Source organism: Empidonax traillii, unplaced genomic scaffold (assembly GCF_003031625.1).
Source record: "Empidonax traillii isolate 1590-97213 ecotype Southwest subspecies unplaced genomic scaffold, ASM303162v1 scaffold187:size1931383, whole genome shotgun sequence".
Taxonomy (NCBI): domain Eukaryota; kingdom Metazoa; phylum Chordata; class Aves; order Passeriformes; family Tyrannidae; genus Empidonax; species Empidonax traillii.
Window position 1 is genome coordinate 1771856 of NW_020955380.1, and position 24464 is coordinate 1796319.

At 44.4% G+C, this 24464-nt stretch overlaps 2 protein-coding genes across 5 annotated transcripts in view; one reads left to right on the forward strand and one right to left on the reverse strand.

The window, feature by feature from the left end:
- The window catches only part of IPPK (inositol-pentakisphosphate 2-kinase), a 28423-nt gene extending 8706 nt beyond the window's left edge, over window positions 1–19717 (forward strand). For 2 of the 4 annotated variants that reach the window (XM_027886449.1, XM_027886450.1), the window contains exons 2-13: window positions 4494–4541; window positions 6822–6917; window positions 7632–7698; window positions 9467–9588; window positions 9950–10039; window positions 10618–10676; window positions 11027–11099; window positions 12194–12473; window positions 13609–13759; window positions 14794–14896; window positions 15397–15476; window positions 16470–17052. In XM_027886449.1, coding sequence (XP_027742250.1) covers window positions 4494–4541; window positions 6822–6917; window positions 7632–7698; window positions 9467–9588; window positions 9950–10039; window positions 10618–10676; window positions 11027–11099; window positions 12194–12473; window positions 13609–13759; window positions 14794–14896; window positions 15397–15476; window positions 16470–16695 — 1395 coding nt within the window. In that variant the 3' untranslated portion in view covers window positions 16696–17052. Of the gene's footprint in view, window positions 1–1955; window positions 2294–4493; window positions 4542–6821; window positions 6918–7631; window positions 7699–9466; window positions 9589–9949; window positions 10040–10617; window positions 10677–11026; window positions 11100–12193; window positions 12474–13608; window positions 13760–14793; window positions 14897–15396; window positions 15477–16469 lie in introns of those variants that run through there. The other 2 variants (XM_027886451.1, XM_027886448.1) reach the window with 2 other exon arrangements.
- Window positions 19507–24464, reverse strand: part of CENPP (centromere protein P) — a 118761-nt gene continuing 113803 nt past the window's right edge. Inside the window, exons 6-8 of the mRNA XM_027886456.1 lie at window positions 21539–21618; window positions 20058–20149; window positions 19507–19857 (exon numbers count right to left, since the gene is read on the reverse strand). Of these exons, the coding sequence (XP_027742257.1) occupies window positions 19745–19857; window positions 20058–20149; window positions 21539–21618 (285 nt within the window). The 3' untranslated portion in view covers window positions 19507–19744. The remainder of the gene's footprint in view (window positions 19858–20057; window positions 20150–21538; window positions 21619–24464) is intronic.

Below are 24464 nucleotides of genomic sequence, written 5' to 3' on the forward strand. Positions count from 1 at the left end.
ATCAGTTCTCAGAAGGAGGAACTCTCCTCTGTGTCCCTGTCTTTTCTGAGATGTGACTATAACACCTCTTGGTCCATTTTCCTGCTTCCCAGAAATTGCATTTTCTGAATAGACCACCACAGTTTTCTGTTCAAATCCCTCAAGCTAGAGTTGGAATTGAAGGGGCTGTGGAATGCAGATTTAGAATAAGAGTTGTCAGAATAATTTTTTTAGTTGACATGTAGTGCATGCAGCTCCAGTGTGCTACTGCAGGGATAGCTTAATACCAGCGCAACAGCTCCACAGTTCATGTGGAGTGCCATTGAAACAGCCATTAATTAGTATTTGCCTGTCCCTGTGTTCAGTTTGGCTCCCTCCCTTTGACTGAAATGTAGATAGAATGTACTTTCTGTGGCTGTGCACAGCCATCAATCCCCAGTGATTAGGTGGTGGTGAATAATTACAGTGGTGGCAGGAGGTCTGGAACCCTCCGAGCCGTGTTTGGTAAGTTCTTGGTAGCTCTTGAGTGTCATCAAAGGACAACGAATTGAACAACCAGTTTTGACTGTATAAAGAAATTCATGGGCCTTTACAGACACAGTTTTTTCTAGAAGTAAATTTGCCTTCTTATCTTCATCTCCTTTGGCAGTTGGTTGGTGATGTTTTTAATTGGTTGCAAAAAATAGTCCAGTAAGAATCGTAGGGAAAGATTTATTACCAGCCTTGGAGAGTGTTCTCCCCCATGCTTATGACTGCAAGCTTGAGACTTTTATATGGACAACTGTAAAAGGAGTGTGGGATTTCTTGTCCTGTTTGTATATCGTGTGCCTTTTCAAACAACAGGGTGTAGTAGACAGGCAGGTGACTCTGTGATGTAAATTTGCAGGTAGTGCTTGCAAAAATACCGGTGAGCTTTTAGATGCCAGAATTTAGGAGACTGTGTGGAGTGAGGGAGATGATGGGTGTGGGAAGAGGGGTGGAGTTCCTTTGGGGACTTAAAAAGTTCCTTCCTGAAGTGTCTTGTTTTCTGCCAGTGGATCTTGCAGATGTGAACACAGGTTGGTAATCAGCTAGATGGGAATCTTGTGCAGTGGCAGAAGGAGATGTCAGGGTAGTGCTCTGCCTCCAGACAAAGGCAGTTAATGCGTGCTGGTTAGAATAATAATGGAGTAATAACAAATGACGTGAACCTGCTTATTTGGGAAAGGAGAAGCTGATGTTTCCCAGGCTTTGTGTTTGGACTGGCTAATTCCTTATATTTTTGTACAGAAGCTTATTTTAAACCCACGTGAACTGAGGTGGTAACAGCAGAAGGAAAACACACATCTTTACAATTCTAAACATTGTTACCAGCAGTTGAGCTTGTTTTTATACAGTTTCTCCTGTTTCTTTCACTATCACCATCTCTTACACAGATTTTGGTGCTAATGTAGCAAGAGATGGAAATCCGACTGAAAACCTCAGTGATGCAAACGAGGCTGTTCCCTCAAGAGGAATATCAAGACTATGGGTTTGTCCCAGTTGTGCTTCACTCGTGAAAACTCTCCAGTTCAAGAGGCCTGCATTGTATGATAGTGAGGTCATAAAATAAGGCCACTATCAAACATCAAGCTGTAAAGGAATAAATGTAAGCTTTTATCCTGGTTTCATAATGCTACTGCCTAATCCAAAGTACCTGGATTGGTGCCCAGTCATATTTTGGCCGAGCTACCAAGGATTACTTTGTTTTTTTGGATTTCACTAAGTAAGATTAAATTAATAGCTGCAGTAACTGCTTTGGAGAAGAGAAATCCTTGCAGGTAACGTTTTGGGGACTAAGACCAGCACTGTTTTTCCCCAGGATACACGAGCACAGGATCTGTGTGTGTTCACATCCTTGTGGTTCTGTGATGCAGGGACTTCTCTGAGTGCTTTCACAGCCCCTCCCACAGCTTCTTCTCTGCTTATTGGCAACGATTAACTTCCTCCTGCTTTCACCAAACAATTGTTTGGTTACAGGGTGCTCATGAAGTGTTTACCTTTCTTGATGGGACCGTAAGCTTCGGGCTGGAGTCTGAAAAGGCTGTGGCCTAGGATAGTGCTCCTCTGGGAAACTCCTGGTTACAGCCCCTGTGGATGTGTTTTCAGAGGCACCAGTTTTGGTATCCTTGTTGCCAGTGTTTGTTTTGAGCTTCCCATGACAATTGGGAATGTCGCAGTAGTTAGGGTATGGTCCTGGAGCCCCGGAGGACATTGTTTGTTATCTGCTGTTGAGCTGCTGTGCTCTCATGTGAGAATCTCGTGTGAGAGTCGCCCTTGAATTCTTTATCTGAGAGTAAGAGCAGTCGTGTTTGTTCTGATGGGTTGGGTTTTTTTAGTCTTTTGTCACTAAGTGGGTATTGGACATATGCAGGATTAAAAAAAAAAAACAACGGTAGAGAGAGTTCTCCCTTTAAATTCACTATTTTTCCAGCTCGTCTTACTTCAAAAGGTGTCAAACCTTTTAATGTTCCATGTGTTACATTTGCCTACCCCCATACACTGTATCTTTTTTTTTTTCTCTCCTTGCAGCCTGCATTTTTCATCTGTTTGTGTGTCTGGGACTATTACCCAGCTAACTAAATACTCTGATGGTGGTGGTGCCTTGATGGAAGTGATGTTAGCACCTCTGTAAGCCCTTCCACTGCTTGTGGAGAATGAAATTTAGTTGATCTGATTCTTCAAGAATTTAAGGAGTAGTGACAACCTCCTGAGAGATCTGGGTTTGGGCCATTTCCATGCACGCAGATGAGCATGGAACATCTATGGTGTTCAATCTGTAAATATATATAAAAAAAAAATAATCTAAGGCATTTAAGTTAACTGAAAAAAAAAACAACCTCGTGGTGACAACCACCCACAGTATTTCCAAGTAAAGAATCACTCAAGTGAATCAGAAATTCAATATCATGAAAATGTGGGCCAGTATTTTGGGTGGTGGTAATTCTGAAGCATCTGTGACATCGGATGGGTTAACTTGGGGCTGTGGCAGTGTGTTTGTGTAACTGTGTGTTGGATTGCACAGAGGAGAGGATCCAGCTGAAAACTTGCCCCAAGGAAGGGGAACAAGTGTTTTGGGGTTTTTTGAGGTTTGTTTTCAGGTTTGGGGTGTGTTTTTTTTGTTGGGTTTTGTTTTGCTCTGATCACCTGAAAGCCCTGGTGAGGCGCAGCGTGGGGTGACTGGGGTGAACACCAGTAACAACCTGTAATTTTGTGAAGGTTTGTTTGAACTTTGCTCTTTGCTTTTGACACCTTTAGACAAGCAGCACGTTCTCCTTTTGCCATGTATAACTTTGGTCATTTTCTCCTGCTGCACCTCTTCGGAAATGACTTGGTAATGAACTAATACCTAGTGAGTCCCATGAGAGCAATTGGGTGTTCCAGAGCAATGATTGGAACCTTGTTGGCTGGGAACTGATTAACAGATAAATATCTACACCAGCCTTGAGAGACAGAATCATGTTTCTGAATGGATGAGAAGTGATAATCACATCACTCCATCACTGATCCACTTGCTTATGAATAATTAAAGCAGGAGATCCAAGCACTTGAAACAGTGTACAACAACAGCCTGCACACAGAGCTACAGGCTCAGCAGGGCTCTGTTACCACATAGCCCTGCCTGATAAGCCTGCAGGTTACTTAATACCACATCAAAATTTGATTTTAATACAAAAAGTCTTTTTACTAAGTTTAATGGTTAAATTTCAGCAAGATTTTTTTTACGTCACGTGGCTTCTGTGATGGAAGACACTCAATAGGCTTTTGAAGAGAAAGGACTAATTATGAAGAATTTTAATCTGAACTATTAAAAAATAAAGGCTGAGGATGTTTTTAGAATTAGTGTACTTTGAAAATATGAAGGTTTTTGAATTGTTAAAAGCTGATAAAAATGTAAAAATGACAGAAATTAGTGAATTTTCTGTGGTTTTAAGGTAAAAGATTTGGAAACCTGCTGCATTTATCCCTGTGTTAGGTGTTTACTCTGTGGAAGTGTAGCAGTTACAGCGTTTACTGTTTGGAAGTACAGCTGTGTAGCTGCTGCTGGTGGAAAGTGTCCCTGTGAGATTTTGTGATGCTGTGCTGACACTGGGAGTGAAGTGGGTCTTGTTTCCCTTTGTGCCCCACGACCTTTGATGCACAAATGCCATGGTGGTGGTGGTGGTGTCAATACTGTGCATTCCCAGGTTTCCAGAGCAGTGCTGTGAGCTGGGGGAGCATTTCCCTGGTGCCCACCTGGTAGATGGAAATGCAGCAGCAGCCTCATTAAACCGCTGGCAGAGCTGGCAGCAGACGCTGCTGTGCTTGATTTCAGTCGGTGTATTTGATTTCAAGCTGAGTGCAATAACCATCTAAAATTCCCATCTTGCTTTTCTTTTTTTTTTTTTTTTTCCCCCTTAATTTCTCAGGAGGGGTAGGGTGGGGGATCAGACAATTGTGCTGTTCATAAATGATGAAATGCTAACGAAACCCTACTCTCTGCTGTCTCCCTCCAGCGCTGTGTGGTGCTGCGGTTCCTCAAGTCCCCCCCCAACCAGACCAAGGTAAGAGTCGACACATCCCTTTGCTAAAAGCCCTCAGGTAAACTAATAGCCAGTGTGAGGGGAAACAAGAAACCCCTGCAGGAGCTGTGACTGGCAGGAGTAACAGTAAGGGGATGTTTTGAAATGTGTTTCGGGGGGGTTGGTTCAGGAGGAAATCTGAGGTCGCCTTACGTAAGTAGGATGGTGTGAGTGCTGATACCAGGACCTGTGTGTGGGGCAGGGTGTGGGACTGCCATGTGTTAGAGGGGACAGCTTTCTGTGGCACAGAGACAGTGGGAATGTTCCATATCCACGGACAGGAGTGCAGGGATGCTGAGGAAGAAGTGAGTTTTACTGGTTGTTCTTAGCTGGGACAGAACAGGAGCACTCAGGGCTGGTGTCATGGTACAGGTCTGTCTGACCACCCATTCAGTAGCTAAAAAGCCATGGAATGTGAACAAACACATGAAATATTCACAGAATAACCTTTGTCAGTGAGTGATTTTAGTCCTGTCTGTTGTAAAGAACAGGACACAGTCTCCCAGTTTCATGGATGGCAGAATTAAAGTTTTTCTGCTCGAGAAGCAACTGAAGTGAGTTTTACTTCAGATTTCTTTTAACAAGGATAAAAAATGATCAAGAAGCAAAGGTGGAGGGTAAACACAGTGTTCCAAGGGGAAAAAAAATAAAAAAAGAGAGCACAAGGTTCAAATTCTTTCATTTCCTCACCCTCAGGAGAAGTCTTTAGGGTGTGTTACCTGAGAGATAAGGGGAATGGTGGAGTTACAGCAGCTCCTGAATGTGGCTTTGTGAGGTTCAGTGCCACTGGTGGGTTCTTCTGGTGACAGAAATATAAAAAGCATTGAGACTCTGCTGAGAGCTGGGGGGTGTGTGCTTAATTTCAGGAGAAAAGAAAGAAGGATGAATGTAAAGACAACATAGAAAGGGTATTTTGTTGCTTTAAATCATGAAGATGAATGTGAAAAACATTCGGTTTATCAAGGGGCAAAGGAGAAGTTTCTCAAGTAAGGCAGAGGAGGGCAAGACCCCATAAACACAATGTATATGTGAGTTATTTGATGGCCTTTCTGCTACTATTTGACTTGAAAAAAAGTCTGGTAAAACTAAAGTGTGATTCAAGTTGTTTTCTGAGCTGCTTGGGGTGGCATGGTTTCAAAAATGTATCTTGTGCTTCTGTAGTAGCCCAAGATAATAATGTTTAGAGTGTTAACAAGAACAGGGAAGAGCCCAGTGGATTGCAAAGGAAACAGTGCTTATCTCAATTTTTAATACAACAAGGGAGAACTAGAACCCAACTTTAATTATAAAGTCAGTCTGTTGCAGTTTATTTAAGAAGACAAAACACTAAGTACCAACTTTTTTTCCTTTTTTTTTTTTTTTTAATTTTTAAGTTGGAAGAGATTGTTACATAGTAATTGTTTTTAAAAAATTGACAGTGTGACAAAGTCACAAAGGCAGCCAGGAAATGACTTTTCAGTTCCACACTACAGCAGGGGGGTTGATAATGCTGCTGTGGAGTACTTTGGCATTGCATGTAGTTTTATGGACATGAGGAAAAAAGGCTTGTGCCCAGCTCCAGCATTCTGCATTTGCCTTGGGTTGGGATTGTGATACACAGTTTCCTCTAAATAGATGACTTTGTAATTGAATATATTTACTTATCTTGGTGATTTTTTTTTTTTAAGGATAATTTTTTTCTTGGAGCAGAACAGTAAACTAAATACTTTATCTTCAGATCAGTAAACAAATCCTGGAGAATCAGAGTTTTGGGACAAACTTGTACCTAGCAATGTGACAGAGGAGAAGATGTTTTTTAGGGATAATCTGTATTCTTGAGTAGTGCAAGATGAGTCTCAGTCTCTCCAGCCATTCCCTTCCCAATCTCCATGAGGTATTTGGTAACACTCCAAGCCTCTCCTGCGCTCCAGCTGTTGGTAGGAGGGCCTGCTGGGCACCCCTTTGGACTACTAGAATTCTTTGAGTTGTTTTAAGAATAATCATCAAAGGCAGAGTAGATCTTGAGTAACCTCCCCCTCTTCCACCTTTGTCATTTTCTCTCTCTTTTTTCCCCCCATCACCTCTCTGGCTGTTTCTCCGTTTGTCCCAGCCCCTGAGGCAGAAACACACGTAGTTTGATGTGCCTGTTTAATTTCAGTGTGCACTGACCTACCAAGCTCAGCAATTAGGCTGTTTGCTGAATCACTGACCAGCATGTGTATGTGTTCTGGAGTGTTGTTTATCATTATCTCGCGGCTAAATTACCACGTTTCTGTCTTCCAGACTTCAGAGGAAATACTACACCATCTGCAAAACATCGTGGACTTTGGAAAACATGTGATGAAGCAGTTCTTTGGGGAGAACTACGTTCACCACGGGGTAAATGTTTTATTCTTAAAATAAAGGGCTTTATGCACTGTAAACACTGGAGTGTTTGGGGGAGCTCTGAATACACACACACAAGGAGCATTTGGATGAGAACAAAGATCCTGCTCTGTGCTGATGAGGGGCTTGGATTGTCTCCATGGTTTGGCTGTTTCAAGCTACTGATGAAAGAGGGGTCCTCTCTTTGCTCCACATAAGGCAAGAGGGGGGGGTTGTAAGAGGGATTTTTAGCCTTAACTGTATAAAAAGGGATGAAACTTGGTTTATATGAATGGTTGAGGTTTCTGTGCAGTCACAGATCTCCTTCACTGAACATCAGATACCTGGGTGGAAAAGCTAAAGCTTCCTCTGGAACTTGAATTACACAGTCCTGCCTTGGAAGGGTGGGGTGTGAGGATGGAAAGGGACTTTGTCATTTGTGAAGAGGATAAAATGATGCAGGTTCCTTCATGCACATTAAACTTGCACTGAAAATGCTCCTTCTCATGCATTTATTTAAATCAGTTCTTTGTTTTTATGGTGGAGCAGGTGTTCCCTGTGATTGCAGGTACAGATCTGCACAGTTCATCAGAGGGAGAAGCTGCTGACTTGTATAGTTTAGTCTACTGTTGTTAACACCCACTGAGCTTTGCAATTCCATTTTAAGACTCCCCCCAAAACTGAATATTAATTCTTGTGTTAAAATATTTTTTTTCTTTATTTTAATAGGAAATTATTCAACTGCCTTTAGACTTTGTAAGACAGCTCTGTTTGAAAATCCAGCCAGAGAGGCCAGGTAAGTGCATTAAAATGGGGGCTTCCTCAAGCTTCCCTTTGTCCTAAAGTAAAAAAGCATTATACCTCAGAATATAAGGAGACTTTGTGTAATATTTAGGCATTGCTAAGTTGGAAATTGGTGGTGGAAAAAACGGAAGTGGATGTGTTTGGGAATTGACAGTTGCAGCCGTGCTTTTCTAGTCCCCTGGACACGGGGGACTGATGGGGACAGTGTGTGAGGGGAGGGTGACCTTGTGAAACCTTTGGGAACGTGCTGCAACACTGGAAGTTTGGCAACCTGTGACGTGTTTGGTGTGAAGGGAAGTGCTCCAGAACGTGGTGTCACCTCTCACAGTTGGCAGCACCTGGTGCATGTTCTTCACGTGTGGCTGAGCTCCAAACCGGGCAAAGGAAAGGGCCCTCGTGGTGTGCTCATCTGATGTCTTTGAGAATGGCCAGGAACTCCTGCTTTAGCAAAGATCCTTAAAGAAAAACGTGGCATTAAATCAAAGTGCTGTAGTGATTGTTTTGGTGCCTTTGATCTGGGAAAAAAAATTGAATTAATTTACATATAGTGAACACAGGACACTCTCCATTGTTGATTTGTCCTCACCTGTTTGAGAAGCAGTTCCAACAGTGCCAGAAAACAGCGAGGAGAGTAAATAGTTTCAAGTAAATAGTATCTCATAAAACTTAAAAAAATCAATGATACTCTAGTAGAAGTGAATGATAGAATTTAGTTTTATTTTTTGAAATTAAACTTTGTGTGTCCACAGATGAGGATTGAAATGTGGTTGTGAGGAGGTGTCCAAGTGCTTTACAGCAGCAAATCCCACTGTCTGTTTTTAACAGGAATCTTTTTTAAACCTTGAGGAAAGAATTTCCTTCAATTTTACCTTTCACATAAGCCTGTCTAACTTATGACGGAGCTTCTCTAATAATTCATATTTCTGGGTCTGTCTGATTGGACAGCTGGGAAGGTGGATGTACTTCTGCTTAAGTTTAGAAATCAAACCCCAGTGTTTTGTTGGAGACAGAAGGTATCTTGCTCATCCCAGTGATGTGCAGCAGGTCACTGCAGGCCGGTGCCTAATGAGGCTTCAACTTCTGGCATTTATTTTTTCTATTGCAGTGTATTTTTTCACAGTGGGCATTTTTCTTAGCAGTGGAAACTGTAACAGAACACAATTGGAAACTGTAACAGAACACGTGTGTTCTGTGTCTCTCTGTAGTAACAGAGGATTTGAAAGTAGAGGGGTCTGTGTTCTTCTTAACTTGTAACTAAAATCTCACAGACCTTTCTGTGTCCCAAAGGATGCTCGTGGAGAGAGGGTATTTAAAGGCTTTTTTAAAATAATGCCTCCTAAGTTTATGATATTCCTGGCAGTTTTCACAGACTTCTCTTGACCCAGCTGAGGAATGGTAGGCTGTGCAGCTTTAGTAAGCAAACACAAGATCACATCTTTGAATGAATACACTAATAAGTCACTTCACCTGTTGTTGGCCAGTGGATTTCCTTGCTGTTTCAGGCCTCACCTTTCTTGGGAGGAGCTGGGAGCTGGCCATTTACAGCAGCCCATGTGCCCGGGACAGTTTTGAGGAAACTGAATCTGGGTGTTGGGAACGGGGAGGGCAGATTTGTGCAAGTGCATAATTGGCTAAAGCCTCCCAAACTGTGCGTCCTGTGCCTCCAGCTCTGTTCCCCCACCCCAGGGATGGCTGCAGGGCAAACAGAGGTGCACACAGCTGATCCTCATGTTTGTGTTGGCTTTCCTTTGCTCCCCCAGAGTGTCGCTGTGACAAGGACATGGACACGCTGAGCGGGTTCGCGATGTGCCTTCCCAACCTCACGAGGCCGCAGAGCTACCGCCTGGCCGAGCACCGGCCCCTGCTCTGCATCGAGATCAAGGTTTGGGGGGAGAGGCTTCTCTGGGGGCTTGTTGGCCTTTTTTAATACTGGCCAGAGCAGTTCAAGGAACGCAGCAGTGGGATGAGGCTCACTTTTCACTGTAACCCCTCTACTAATTCCCGGTCTTTCAAAACTTGGGAAATTCCTGGGTGTTACTGGGCTTTTCTGTAGGCCACAGCAGTTTCGTGTCCTTATTTATTAAAATAATTTAGTCCTCTGAAATAATTGAGAGTAGCATTCAGCTTTTAAGTGCTGGACTTTTTCTTTCCTTTAACTGGAAAGATTTGCATCTTGGGTGTGCTTCTATTTCTACGGAGAGATACATTTATATTTACAGTCTTTTTTTGTTTGTTTGTTTTAGCCAAAGTGTGGCTTCATTCCCTTTTCCAGCCATGTTTCACAGGAGATAAAGCACAAGGTGTGTCGTTACTGTATGCATCAGCATCTAAAGGTAATTATTAAATCATCCTACTTCCCCTTGGCTGGACTGTGCTTTATTTGCTGATCCAGGCTTGGGTTCCTGTTAAAACTTGCTCAAATCCCCTGATATGACTAAAGCTGGTAGGTGGATACACAGCTTGAGTTGCTGGGTGTGAGTTTGTTTAGTGAGAGATGGAACAAGTTCTGTGGGAAGCTGGAAGCAAACGAACACAATATCACTCTTTGGGGACTGTGAACGCTGGGCTTGGGTAAAACTCTGCTGTGGAACTTCCTTTTTGGGATCAGCTCACCCAGTGCACTCTGTGACTTCCAACAAACAGCCTGTCACAGGCACAGAGTTCCCTGTGAGCCTGGAATGGGGTGACTGGGCCTGCCTGATTTAATGGGGCCTTCCTCCCCCTGTGAGTGCTTTTTGAGGGACTGGAAAAATGACCAGGAAAGACCCGCAGTGGTCATGAATTTTGTGTTCAAAGAGGTTGAAATGCCGTGGGACCTCTGAAGGCAGGATGTCAGTGCACACACCTGTTAAAATGAGAGGGCAGTTCTTCCAGGGACAGGGGTTAACAGCAGTGCTCTGGTTTTCCACAGGTAGCAAACGGGAAATGGAAGCGGCCCAGTAAATATTGCCCGTTGGATCTCTTCTCAGGGTAAGGATTCTGCCTTTCTCCCAAAAGGAATCTGTAACACAGGGGTTTTTTTTGGTAGATCTTCTCAGATTCCTTTGCCTTTTGCTGAGGTTATTAAGGACAATCCGTGCCTGCTTGTCTGACCTTTACAGTGAATATTTCTGGTGCTGTCTATTTACACCTATCTCAGGAATCAGAGCTGCTTATTAATGTGCCAGTGCCTTTTGCTGCATAACATTGCAGCCAAGAGCTGTTTGCTTTACTCAGGTTTGAAGCTCACTTTGCCTTTGCAGTGACCTCAGCTCATGCCAGGTGTGAACAACCAAAGGCTGGGATAAAACATTCTTGGCTTTATTTTTTGTTTTCCCTAGAAACAAACAGAGAATGCACTTTGCTTTGAAGAGCTTATTACAGGAGGCACAGAACAACTTGAAAATATTTAAGGTAAACAGTTAAATCTCTATTTGCTTTTTTTTTGCCTTGGCTTTTAAACAATTTGCCTTCAGCATGTAAACAGTCAAACCTGCCTAATCAGTACTGTCATTTTTGGACCCCACCAAAAGTAGGAAATGGGAAAATTCTGAATTAGATTTCAGGTTAGGACAGATAAGTAATAATTTCCCAGAAATCACAGACTCATGGAATGTCCTGAGCTGGAGGGACCCACAAGGATCATCCAAGTCCCATTCCTGGCCTGAGAGCCTTGTCCACGTGTTCCTCAAGCTCTGGCAGCCTTGGTGCTGTGACCACTGCCCCGGGGAATTAAATTAGTCTAAAAGAATTGCTGAGGAACAACTAAGAGAAAAGGACTTTTAAGGTTGACTAAAGTTTTAAAAATTCAGGAGGAAGAAGATGGAGAACTTTGCATGTTGCTGCAAATATTTTGTTTTTAAATTCCTGTTGAACACTGATGCAGGCCAAATGCACACTGGGGAGGGAAAAAGTTCCCTTTGCCATGGCATTAATGTAGAAAAAATATAAAGCAGTAACTGATGGCTTATGGAGATTTTCGGATTAATTCTAGGAAACAAGACTCTTTGCAAATTATTTCCAGTATTAAGTCAATTACTTGAATTACTAAAGTTCTCTGAACTGTCCTGTTTTTTCTATTAGCACAGGTAACTATCACACCTTTTCTGTCCCCTTTCACAGCCTTCCCTTTGCCAGTCTGAATGCTAAAAGAAGGTTGTTTCACACGGTCCCTTTTCACTCCTGACATTATTCAGAAAAAAGTGATAGGAAAATGTGCCAAGTATCAGATCACTTGTATTGCTCTGATTCCTTACAGTTAATTAAGTTGGGAAAGCAGCACTTGGTTTAAATGGGGTTTTTGCTGCTCATTCAGAGGTTGCTACATGTGGGATCTGATTAAACTTAAGAGGGCAATTTGTAAGAGAGCGGGAATGTTGTATTTGTGTGGGGATTGTTAAGCTAAGAACACTCTTGTGTGATTAAAATATTAAATCCAATGCTCAGTATGAAGAACTTGATTTCATCAAGTGCCTAAAGACTCTTCATTTTTCACCCCCCCCTTTCAGAATGGTGAACTAATTTATGGCTGTAAGGATGACCAGGACTCTGTCTCTGACTGGAACGAACTCGCTCGTCACTTAAAACCTTTCTTTTTCCCCTCCAACGGGCTGGTGAGTGGCCCCCACTGCACAAGGACAATTGTTAAAGAACTGATCCAGGTGATAACCATGACGCTACTGAGCAGCACCGACACCTGCAGGGCGGGTGACATGAAGACAGTGCCCATCTCACAAGGACGAAGCTACTGTGAAGCGAGTGCTTTCAATAAGGAGCTGGTTAGAAACGGTAAGGAAGAACTCCTCAAGCACTGCCAGCAATGGACACGGAATCACTGAGTGGTTTGGGTTGAAGGGACCGTTACAGGCCACCTACTCCACCCCCTGCCATGGGCAGGGACACCTTCCACTTCCACAGTGTCTGATGTAACGATTCAGATCTTTGTCTCTTGTTTGCTTATGGGTGCTGATGTGGGAATGGAAACAGTGGGGTTGTAGTGACATTTAAAAAACGAGTTCTGAGCTGTGTGGCTGGCAGATAATTGCCCTTAATGTGACGTTGTAGTCAACACTTTTAGCACTGTGCCTAATGACAGGTTAAAATAAATCCAGGAGGTGGTGGAGGAAAAATGGAAGAAAATACCAGTGTGAGCTGATAACAATCATGGGGATTCCAAATGAAGGGGGAATTTTTATGTTATATGTGATGAAGCTGGGCTGCTTTGGTTGGTGTGTTACATGACACCTGTTCCTCAGCTCATGTTCTACTGCTCTTCTGGTAAAAAGAGAGGTCTGAATACCAGAGGGGAAAGGAGTGGGAAGTGAGAGCTGGAAAACTGTGACCAGTGATAATCCCTCAGTGCAGAAGTTCTCTGAAGCTCTAACAAGTCAAGATGCTGCCAGTTACTTTTATTACACAAACAACATGTTTCTCACTCTGCTCTTTGAGGAAGGCCTTTTTCACTGCTGGTGGTTTGTTGTAGTGTTGGAGAGGGAGCTGTCTCACAGAAATTACAGCAAGTGCAAATCTCTTTATATTACATAACAAAAAGACAGGATAACTAAAATGCTGAATTACTTTCTGATAAAAAAAGTTGATACCGTTCAAAGTGAATTTGTGGTGGCTTGAGACTCAGATGAGAAATTTCTCTTGTGAACTCAAGTAGATTGCAGGACGTGGGTGTGTTTTGGTGTTTAGTTTTTGGAGTAATTTGGAGCTGTATCCCAGGTGTTTTTTCCTGCAGTTTAAATGTGCACCAGCCACTTCAGTGTTTGGAAACTGAAATGTTTCAAGGTTTCCCACTCCCTGTGTGTGACTGGACCAGAAGCATTTGGCCTTGTGTTGTGGACAAGCACATGTTCTGGCCAATTGAAGCAAAGAACACACTCGTGTCTGCCTTATTTTAAAATCCATTTTCTTCTAGGTAAACACAAATTGGAAAGCTCTGGCTTACCGAGGGGTTGTCTCCTTTATAAAACCCTTCAGGCTCAGATGCTTGACATGCTGGATATTGAAGGACTCTATCCTTTGTACAGTAGAGTTGAACAGTACTTGGAGGAATTTCCTGAAGAGAGGTAAGACTTGATGGCTTTTCTTTTCAGTTCCGAGTAACCCAGTGTGCAGGCAAGACTGGCTCTTGCCTTGTTAATGTTGTACAACCTTCCTTCATGGCACTGCATGAAATTCAGTTCTGAATTTCTAACTTGAACTGCCAGATAACATAAAAGATCAGTTTTATTGTTCTAAGTGTTGGTGTCTGTCACTTTGGCCTGAATTTTTAAGGAATGATTATGGGAAGTTCACAACAGGTAGGAAAGAAAAATTTCCCTTTTCCCGAGTAGTGCAGGTTGTGTATTTGCAGAAGGGCACAGTGAAATGGGTGGTGGGTTTCTCCTGTCCCCAGTCCCTGCAGAGCTTGGATTGTCTGCAGGGATAATGATGTTTTCACAGTCATTCTCAGGTCTCTATTGGCTTAGCTATAACCTGCCCTTAAAATCCAGTATTTAGCAGCAATCCAGCCTGTGCCTGAGGGTCCTGCAGAAGGTGTGGATCTGCTGTTGTCCCTCCTGTGAGAGCAGCTCCAAATGCCAGCTTGTGACCCACATCACAAGTGCTCAAATCATACCTGAGGAACAAGCAGCTTTATCTTATGGCATTTCTTGCCTGGGCATTGAAAGCTGCTCCATTTTTTCCCCAAATAAGCCTTACTGGTGTAACAATAATTGCTACCCAAAGCCTTCCCTGGGCTGCTGTGCCTCGGCTGTGCCTCTGCCGCTGCTCACACGAGGGCACTCTGGCTTCACTCGTGGAGTCACCGCTGCTGGTGCAGTTACATGTGAAACAAAGACTTTGGGACTGTGTTCTTTGGGCTGCAGGGGCTTTGTGTGCTGCAAACCCCACTGTGAGGGGCTCAGCTCCTCGGCAGGGGTTCAGGTGTTTAACAGGGGAAGGAAGGAGGCCAAGCCACCCCCCACGGGCACACGGTACAAAGCTGGGGCAGAGCAGGGCCCTGCCAGATACGCCTGTACTCCCAGTTTATATTTTTATATATATAAATAAAAGTAAATTTTCTTGGCTGTCTGTAAATCTTCTTTTAACATTTATTTAGAAGTACCTTACAGATAGATGGACCTTACAACGAAGCATTTTATGAGAAGCTGCTGGATCTTTCCCCGGAGGATGACGGGACGGTGGCGTTCGCGTTAACAAAGGTACCTCTGCCCACGGGGGGGAGGGGGGTTCACTCTGTCAGTGTTAATTAGCACCTGGCTCGCTCTGTCAGGGTTAATTAGCAGCTGTCTCACTGAAAGGGGTGGATAATGGATGGAGGCAGCACCACTGGCTCATCAGGATCTGGACAGTTCAAGTTGTTCCTTGTGCCAGGGTGCATGTCTGTAGCAGAAGCAGCTACAAACAGACATGTAGCACCAGTTCTTAAAAAATAAATAAAGCTGCTTATTTGCTCTCTAGACTGAGGAAGCATTTTCATGAACTGGTGCTGGTTTGGCCTTTAAGAAAACAATCTGTAGGAAATAAACACAGTTCTTATACAGGATGCTGCAAACCCTCCTGCTCCTGCCAACCGTCTGTTACAGAGAGGATTTGTAGCTCTTACAGTGCCAACATCCCAATACATGGGAGGAACAGGATGCTTTACTACAGGCAAACAGAAACATAAAGAGAAAATGTGTGTTATTTCTCTGTTGCACAGGTGCAGCAGTACAGAATAGCCATGACTGCTAAAGACTGCTCCATCATGATTGCCCTTTCCCCCTGTCTGCAGGATGAGTGGTAAGAGCTGCCTGTACCTGCTTTGGAATGGCTCCAGTTGTTTAGAAACTGGAGATGTTGTTTGCACATTTCAGTCAACTCAGTAATTAAAAAAAGTGTGGGATTTGGGGTGTGGGGGGTGTCTCCACATATTTGGCTGTGAACATATTAATAGAGTTCTGATTTATGGCATTTAAAACCCATGCCTATTTTCTGAAGAGTTTTAAGTTGATCAAAAGGGTTAAGGTTTTATATTCATGCTCTTCTTGAACTTTGAATTGACTGTTTATTGTAGCTCTACGTGGTTTTAAACAGGTGCAATTTTTCTGCCTCGGTGTCCTCATATGAGGGATTTTTCAAGCTGAGTTGCCTTTAATGGCCTAATTACAGTAAAACCAAGGCAGTAATTGAGAGGTGACATCTGTGGCTGTCAGGCAGGAGGCTTTGCTGCAGTGTCATCCATTTTGGCTCATGTCAGCAGTCACAGTCTGCAGGGGGGAGCTGATTTACTAGACCCTTGTATTTTTAGACAATATTGTTTGGTGCGCGTGCCCTGCAGTTCCTGAGTGAAGTGTTGGTGATGGACATGAGTTGTGCAATGGCTGAGTTCAGAAATCCTCCATCCCTCAGCATGCTTGGACAGCAGTTCCCACACTGAGTGTTTTCTTTCCTTGAAGCTAAGCAGGAGTTGCAGTGGCTCCTTCTGCTTTTGCCAGTTAATAAGGCTGTTGCTTTGTATGCACCACCTAGAAACAGCTTAGATTTACTAAATACAGAGGCACAGCAGTTGGGAGTGATGTTTGACATGTGGAAGCTGAAAGGAAAACGACTGGAAGAGATCCCACCAAGTTCCCATTAGGACTGGTAAAGCTGGAGCTGCAGTTTATTTTCTTGGGCTCCCATGAAAGTTCTGAGATAAACATTAGAGTCACTTTTGCAAGGGGGACTTGGGACACATAAATTAAAAATCCTGGTTTCAGTGACTCAGATGTGCAATGTGGTTTTGTTTTCCAGCCCTGAGCAAAGATCTGTGGTACTGACATCCAAATCCAGATTCACCTTTTCCGTCTCTGTGCTGGACCTGGACCTGAAGCCCTATGAGAGCATTCCCCACCAGTACAAACTGGATGGGGAGATAGTCAACTATTACCTGAAGAATGTACAGGCCAAAGAGGACCCTGTTATGTCCAACCTCTTCAAGGAGAATGAAGACTGCACATTAGTTCTCCACAAAGTGTAACCATTTCCTTGAGGTTATTTTTATTCAAACACATTAGAAAGTGAAAGAGTAATGGAATACAGTTATGGTGATTTTTTTTTTCTTTTCTATTGTGTTCAGTGCATTTTTCAGCTGTGAATGTTTTTGCTTTATGAAATGATTTTTAATGGGTGATGCCTTCTCAGAGCCCTGGGAGAGCATTTGCTAGATAACCTTAATGAATGTATTTAATGTGACAGGACAGGTAACGTGCCATACCTTGGAACTAGAGGACAGAGCAAATTAATACAAAAAGTCTACTTAGAATTGAAAGAGCACAGTTTTAAAGGTTTCCTGAAGTATTGCACTAACATAGAGAGCCTAATTACTAACAAGAGAATTTGCCTTGGAGCCTGTGCTTTGAGTCTCACTCATCCTTCCTGGAGGAGGGAATGCTCTGGCAAATCCGGATACAACATTTTAGCATTAATCCACTGAAAACACAACTGTGCAGTGGCTGATCTGTGGAACTGCCCTGTGTCACTGCAGAACACTTAAGTACTAAATGCATGGATTAGGAACACCAGGCTGCCTCCAGAAGTTTTGTGATCATCTTGTATCTACCTAAAGCTTCTGAAATGAAGTGCTAAGGGTTAAGGTAAACACCTCTGAGTTTTATGTCATAGCTGGGCTTAACTCTCCTGCCATCCTGGTTTTTATTGTCCCTACATGATATGCTGCTATTGAAGGTGAAGCCACAGCCCGCTCTCACCTAATTTAAACTGAGCTACAAGAAGAATTTGTTGTGAGTTTTACGGATCATTTCAGGTCTTTCAGATGGTGTCAGACATTGGCATCATTACACTGATGCCCCCACACACTGTGCAGCACGAGCAGCTGCTTTCAGGCTCCTTCATTTGAAGTGACACAGAAAAGAGGTGACAGCATCCCATTTTCTCCCGGAAGCTGCAGTGGGTCGGTCTCATGCCAAGGTGAGCTTGTGTTTTTTGTGATGGCTTTCCTTTGTAAGCAGTGCTGTGTGCAGCTGAAGTCTGGTGAGGGGCTGCACTAAAGCCATCCTTGAGCAAGATCCTGAGTTGGAGAGTGGGGATATTTTCAAAACTGAGGGTACTATGATGAACTCTACAGCCCCTTTCCCCTCAGGGATTGCACACCCTGAAAGGTGCAGAGATGCTCCTCAAGCCCCAGGCTGTGACCTGGTTGCAGCCTGTGCTCAGCATTAATGTTGTCCAGAGGTGTGTGGGTTAACTGCTAAAATCACATTTATGGTGGGCTCTCAGTGTAATGTTTGAATTGTTCCACTGCCCCTGAAATTCAAAAGGCCGGCCCAGGACCCCCTGCACATTGGCACAACTCAAGGAGGAAATGTGAAACACAGAGTGACACCATTCCCACAGGGACAGAGACCTGGGCTGGCACTGCCAGCTTGGATCCACTGCCACGTGCCTTCTGGGACAGGGCCTGGAGCTGCTGTCCTGGATGGGAGATGTGACACTACAACAGTGCAACAACCTGGCAGCTCACAGTGGGAATAATCCCTTCTCTCCAAAGAAAACCTGGGGGGGAGAGAGAGAGCAGCCACTTCTAAATCCAGAAACCCTCCAGCTGTTAGAAAGAGGAGGAAGGACGGACCATCCACAGGTGGGAAGTTCCCAGGTTTTTATGCTGTAACTTTGCGCACAAACAGAAGCGTCTGTGCTGAGCACACAGTTCTGTTTTCAGGCAGGAAGGAGCTAAAGATGAACTGAACTAAAGGTTACACAAAACCAGCTAAACCAGTTCCAGGGCAGTGGGTAAGTAGTAATGAATTCTGCCTGTCTGCTGGACTCCAGACCTGAAATTAGCCTGGCTTTATCTAACAGAAGATTTCCTTAGAGAGTTGCTGTTCATCAGAACCTAATCTGTGGTGTGGCTCAGCTGTACAGTCTGGCAGTTTTTCCTGACCTACCAGAACAGTGGGAGAGTGTTCAGTGATCAAACAGAGGATTGTGACATTTTATGGCATTATAAAGATACTGTTGCTTCAGTTCTTGATTTCTCCAGTTTCCCCATTGCTGTACAATATTTTGCCATCCCTGGGGTGGCTTCAGCAGCTCTGGCCTTGGAAAGGAGTCTCAGTATCCTTTGAGAGCCAGAGTTCGTGGGTTTGGGCCCTTGGTTCCAAGAGCTGTTACTCCCTCCCCAGGGAAGGACCTGACTTCAGTTTGGGGTTGATATGGTTTGGTTGGGATGGGGAGAGCAGGAACTCTGGAAAAACACAGAGAGTTCCTAAACGGGCCGATGGCACATCTGAGGGAAGTGAAGGGAGAGGTGAGACATCTGTCTGATCCATGTTGTTTCTTCAGGGATGAATGTATGACATGTGAAGCTTTGGTGAGGTGTTACCTCCCAGAGCTCCCCCCTGGCAGCAGCAAGTGCTGCAGGGGGCAGGAGGTCACTCAGCCACCCCTTCCCAGGAGGGGAATGGGGCCTCTCTGGGGTAGTTTAAGCTGTCTCAACACTTCCACTGTGGAACAAAGTTACTTCAGACAGTTACACTTGGGTTTTTTACCATTGTTATGTCTTTGAAATCTTCAAATTGTCTTCTTCCACCCTAATTTAAGGAGAAAGCTGTTTAACTCTTTGTTCTAGGAGTCTCTTACTGTTCTCTTGTCATTTTAAAATCACTGTACTTTTACAGAGCTGTGAAATGAAATGGATTTTTATGGACTTGATTTTGACAGTGCATGATCTTTTAACAATTTCCAGGTATCTAGAAAATGTTAAGAAGATGATAAACCACTCTGGTACATTAATGATTCAGAAAGATGAATTTATAATGAAATCACTCTGTACATGTAACTATTTTATTTGGCATTTTTGTATTTAAATGGCTGTATTTATTTTCATGTCATGACAATTTATATATAACGTGCCATAATTGTACAGATAGCATGTTTTATGAGTATGGTTTCTAAATGGAAAATAACTTAATGTTTATATTCAATAAAATTATAGACCGTGTAACACAATATCTTAATTAAAACTACTTTTGAAATTGCTACCTGCTGTAAGTCATGCTGGCATTCATTCATTCAAGCACTTTGATCAGGTTCTCCAGGGTTGCCTCGATCCCAAGGAGCAGCACCATGCTCCGGAAGCGGGCAGGGACGCTCTCAACTCTCGTCATCTTCTGCTCCAGCACTGCAGGAAACACGGAACAGTGAGGGTTGTTTTCCCAGAGCTGGCAGGGGGTGAAGCCCCTGCACACAGACAGGGTGTGTAAATCACACAGGAGGTGACGGTGTGGCTGCTGCTCAGGCGGGGTTTGTTTGCCTGCCTGGGTTTCCATGTTCTCTAAAGGGATGTCAGCCCAGAACAGCCCCTGAAGTGACTGGTGTTACCTTGCTCTGGGACTTTGGTCAGCAGGTCCAGGACAGGTGTAGTTGTCCCTTCTTCGTCCAGATGGATCTTCCAGACAACCATCAGTTCAAACCTGTACCGGGAGCACAGGAAGGTCAGTCCAGGGTTAACCAGGGCACTGGTTTTGGGGTTCCTCCAAAGCAGAAGCTGCAGCATTTGAGAGGCTCCTGCTCTCCAGTTAAGCTCACCTCATGTAATGCAACTCACCCCTCTCTGGATTCAGGATCCAGGAGCATTTAATTAACTGAGCAAAGCCAATAATCTACTGCCAAGGAGAGCTCCTGGGTACCTCCAAGCTTTCAGCCTCAAGGATTTTTCCCCTGGTTCTTGTCTTTGTCTCTTATGAATGGTTTCTTTGCACAGGGCAGTGGGGCAGAGCAAGAGAGGAAGGCAGAGCAGAGCACTGAGTGTTGCTGTGGGACAAGATCCCTGCACCATCCCAAGGGAACAGCCAGGCAGGAGGTTGGTCTGGAACAACGTCAGAGCAGATCTCCTGTGTTACAACAGCCCTTCTTTACTGCATCTTGATTACCCTCCAAGCCTAGAATTCCTTACTGAAGGTAAGGTGTTCCTGATCCAAAGCTGATCTGCACAGCAGGTCACTGTGAGGAGGAAGCTCCCCTTTCTCAATGGTGTTTGATCCAAAATAACTGTAAAAATTCCCTTCCAATGTGATTTGTCAGCCTTTTGCCCCTTGATTGTTACAAATCCTTTGGGAATTTGTGCACAGCTTGCCCTGGAATTTTGCAAACAAAATTTTTATGCCACTGAAATGACTTGGAAATTCTTGTGTTTCAGGACTGGGGGCCAGAGGGAATGTGTGTAATGGAACTGGCACCTGGTGACACAGAAACTGTTGAACAAAGCAGGTAATTCCCTAACCCTGATGGTCTAAGAACAATTCATTCCAACAAGCCACAGTTCAAGCATTTATTTTTAAATGGCAGGTTTGGCTGAACCAAGACAGCACCATCTCTCAGGGTTTATTTGCTAGATCATAAATGCCACAGAGGGAGCTGTGCTCAGATTCCAGTTGTTTCCATATAAATTAAAGCATGTTATAGCAGGATGTAAGAGGAGAAGGGAATGCTCTGATCCCTTCACAAAACAGTTATTTTTCTTGGCCCTGACAGTGATAATTATATTGTCTTACATGTGACTTCAAGGGTTTTTTTTTCCCTATTGGAAACCCCAAACGTGGTGGAACACATCCCACAGGGAGCCCAAACAAATCCCACAAGCCTGGTAGAGTAGTAATTCCCTCATCTAAAGGATTTCCATCTAAAACAATGGAAAAGTATAGCCACAGTGACATGGTAACTGCCATTTCCTTTCCATTCTTTAATGGCAAGACACCAAGGAACTGGGATGTGACTGGGATGTGAGTGGGATCCCTGCACCTCCTGCCCTGCCTGTGCAGTCCCTGGGGTGTATCAGTCAAGAGATGCATTTATTGGCTTACCCAGAAACTTTGGGGTTCCTCAGGATTATAAAATCTCCCTGCAGTCCTTCTGGAAGGGTCACGACCTCAGGATACTTGGCCTGTGAAGAAAAAGGCTCAAATGGGGTCACAAAGATCACAGCACACGAGGTGATTTCCAGCCAGGGCTCCCCAGTCCCAGTGGATTTCATGATTAACATGTGTGATGATCAACAGTAATAGTTAAGAGTAACAACACTCACTGTTTAAAGTTCTGACCTGTTTTTTAATTTGGAGCTCCTTGTGCAAGACCCGGGAAACCTTGAACATTTTTTTTTATTTTAACTAAGTTCTGTTAATTTGATTTAATAAGACATTATAATACATCCCCCTTTCACCCCCTCCCCTCTGTGAGGGTGATTTAATAAGACATTATAATACATCCCCCTTTCACCCCCTCCCCTCTGTGAGGGAAGGAACCCAACTGGAACACTCTGGCTGGAGATTCCTTTTGAGAGGGTCACCAAGCTCCACAGAGGCCTTGGGAAGCACAGAGTAAAAAAGGCAGTGAGATACCAAAATAACCACAGTTCCCAAAATATGGGATAATGGAAACGTGATCAAACACAAAACTACTGACTCCTATTAAACTTCCATGTCGCTGGGAATTATTTCCAGCTACTACAACGTGCAAAGGTTGACTGTTGCTCCATTCCTTTGTCAGTCCCTCTGATATCTGACCGTTCAAAGTGTGTATCTTGAATTACTCAGGACTCAGAACTTTTGCTAGAACTGGTTTAAAAGCACGTAAAAAAAGAGCAGACTTGTAGCTCCCCGTGGATTCTGTAGGGGACAGGTTACTCAGAGTACGAGGGGATGCACAGACACCAAACACTGAGGAACAACACAGCATCCTGCAGGGAATGTGCTGCTGGAAAAGGAATCAGGAGGGAGCCAGAGCCTGCACCCTGCTCGTCCTGCCTCACGCACTGCACACAGAGCTGGGCTCCAGAACTCACAGTTTATAAAGTGTGAAAAGTCTCTCAGCCCCAACCATCCCACAGGGCTCCCGGGGCAGGTCTGTAGGAAAAGGAGCAGGAGAGGCAGTCGTGGAGCGGCGCTGGAGAGAATGAGTCCGGTTTTATGGGATTGCGCCTCATCTGGCAGAGGGAAATCGCTCCCAGATGTGACCTTGCTCTGGGTTAGGAATTTATGACAGGCTGGAGGAGGGCTGTGCACCATGTGCCAAATGACATAAAACACATGGAATTCGCCAGTTTTAATTTCTGCCCAGCATCCAGTACTGTATTTACTGTGGGATAACAAACCAGGATCTACCCTGGGAACAAGGACACAGAAGGGACAGTGACACTGTGAAAGTGGCTGATCAAGGGTCACCTGCCCAGCAGAGCAGGGATCCTCTTCCAGCTTTACTCCCTGGGGAATTATGCCCCTCTGATAACAACATCAACCAAGTTTTCCAGGCTTTCCTTCTCAATAGCCCCTGTCTGATATCCATTACAAGCCCTGGGAGCATCTGCTGATCTCTGTAGCTCCAGGCTGCCAGTACCAGAAATGCAGGATTAGCTTCTCTCTGGATCTCAGCTCTTGTGTTCCTCATTTACAGGAGATCCCAAGTATCCCTAGTTAAGAACTGAGTCACGTTCCACCTTCATCCGCCCGGCCCGAGCCCTTTGGGAATCACCAGGGAAAATAGATCAGAGGAGCGAGATAAGGGTTACAATCCCAAACACTGTGAAACGCTCCCAGGGCTTTTTTTGGGATTTCCTGTGTAGCTGCCGTGACCTGGTGGGTGGTATTTATGTCACATGGAAAACAGGCAACTCCAGGAGATCCCAGTGTGTGATTCCCCTGTACCTGGGAGAGGTGAGCTCTGCACACAGAGGGTGGTTTTTCTGTGCCTTCCATAAACACCATCAACCCCAGCGCCGGGAGAATCTGATCCTGTGTGAAACCCACAGGATTTGGGATAAAATCCAGCCTTTTTAGTGGGAAAGGTCATATTTTAGCAATCCACAAAACACACAAAAAGCCAAACCACAAATACCTACATCTCTCCTCACTAAAACCTGAGCCCTGACAGCTGCTCCAGGCCTGGATCCTGTGAGGATCCCGGCTCTGTCCCCACCTCAGGACAGCCCCTGACAGCGACCACCCCATGGGTGCAGGAAGCAAAGCACCCAGGATTAAGCAGCGACCTTAAACACCGGCAATTTAGGGAATAAACCCCGGGAAATGCGGCCACACAATCTGCCTTTTTATATTCCACAGGTAGAACGTAACATCCAAATCCCACAGGTAAAATGTGGGGATCTGGGACGTAACAAACACCAGGCACACAGTTAGCAAAGGCACAGCTGCAATTCCAAACACTTCTGGGGAACCACATCATCACCTCATCTTCTCTGCTGAGCAACCTCCCCGAGTTTTCTCTGGGGGAAAAGAAAAGCAGAGCAATGACCAGGGTAACAGGGCGAGCTGACCCACTGGAAAGTCTCTTGGGAAAGTCAGGAACTCCTGTGGGATCTTGGGAACTGGACCCCAGGCAAGGGAGAGAGATCCCATCGAATACACGACACCAGATGGGAGAGATCAGCTATGACTGCATTAAGCAAAACCTGCCTTTAATCAAGGCACATCTTTCCTCAGATGACTTTTAAACGTCTGTTGATGATCAAAACCAACAGCCCAGGCTATTATTGCTCCTACCGGAAATCGTTTTTCCAGCTCCTGCAGGAGTCCAAGCAGGGAATGGGATGGGAACTTTTGTCTCCCACAGGAATAGTCCAAATCACAGAGGGTGGTGGAAGGCTCAGCCTGCCTGTGCTCCCATGACAGACTTTACACACAGGCACTGCTCTTGCAGGGGCTGCTTTTAACCAAAATACATTATTATTCCCCAGCTGTTTGGAGTTGCACTGCAGTCTTCTGCACTCTAAACCTCTGC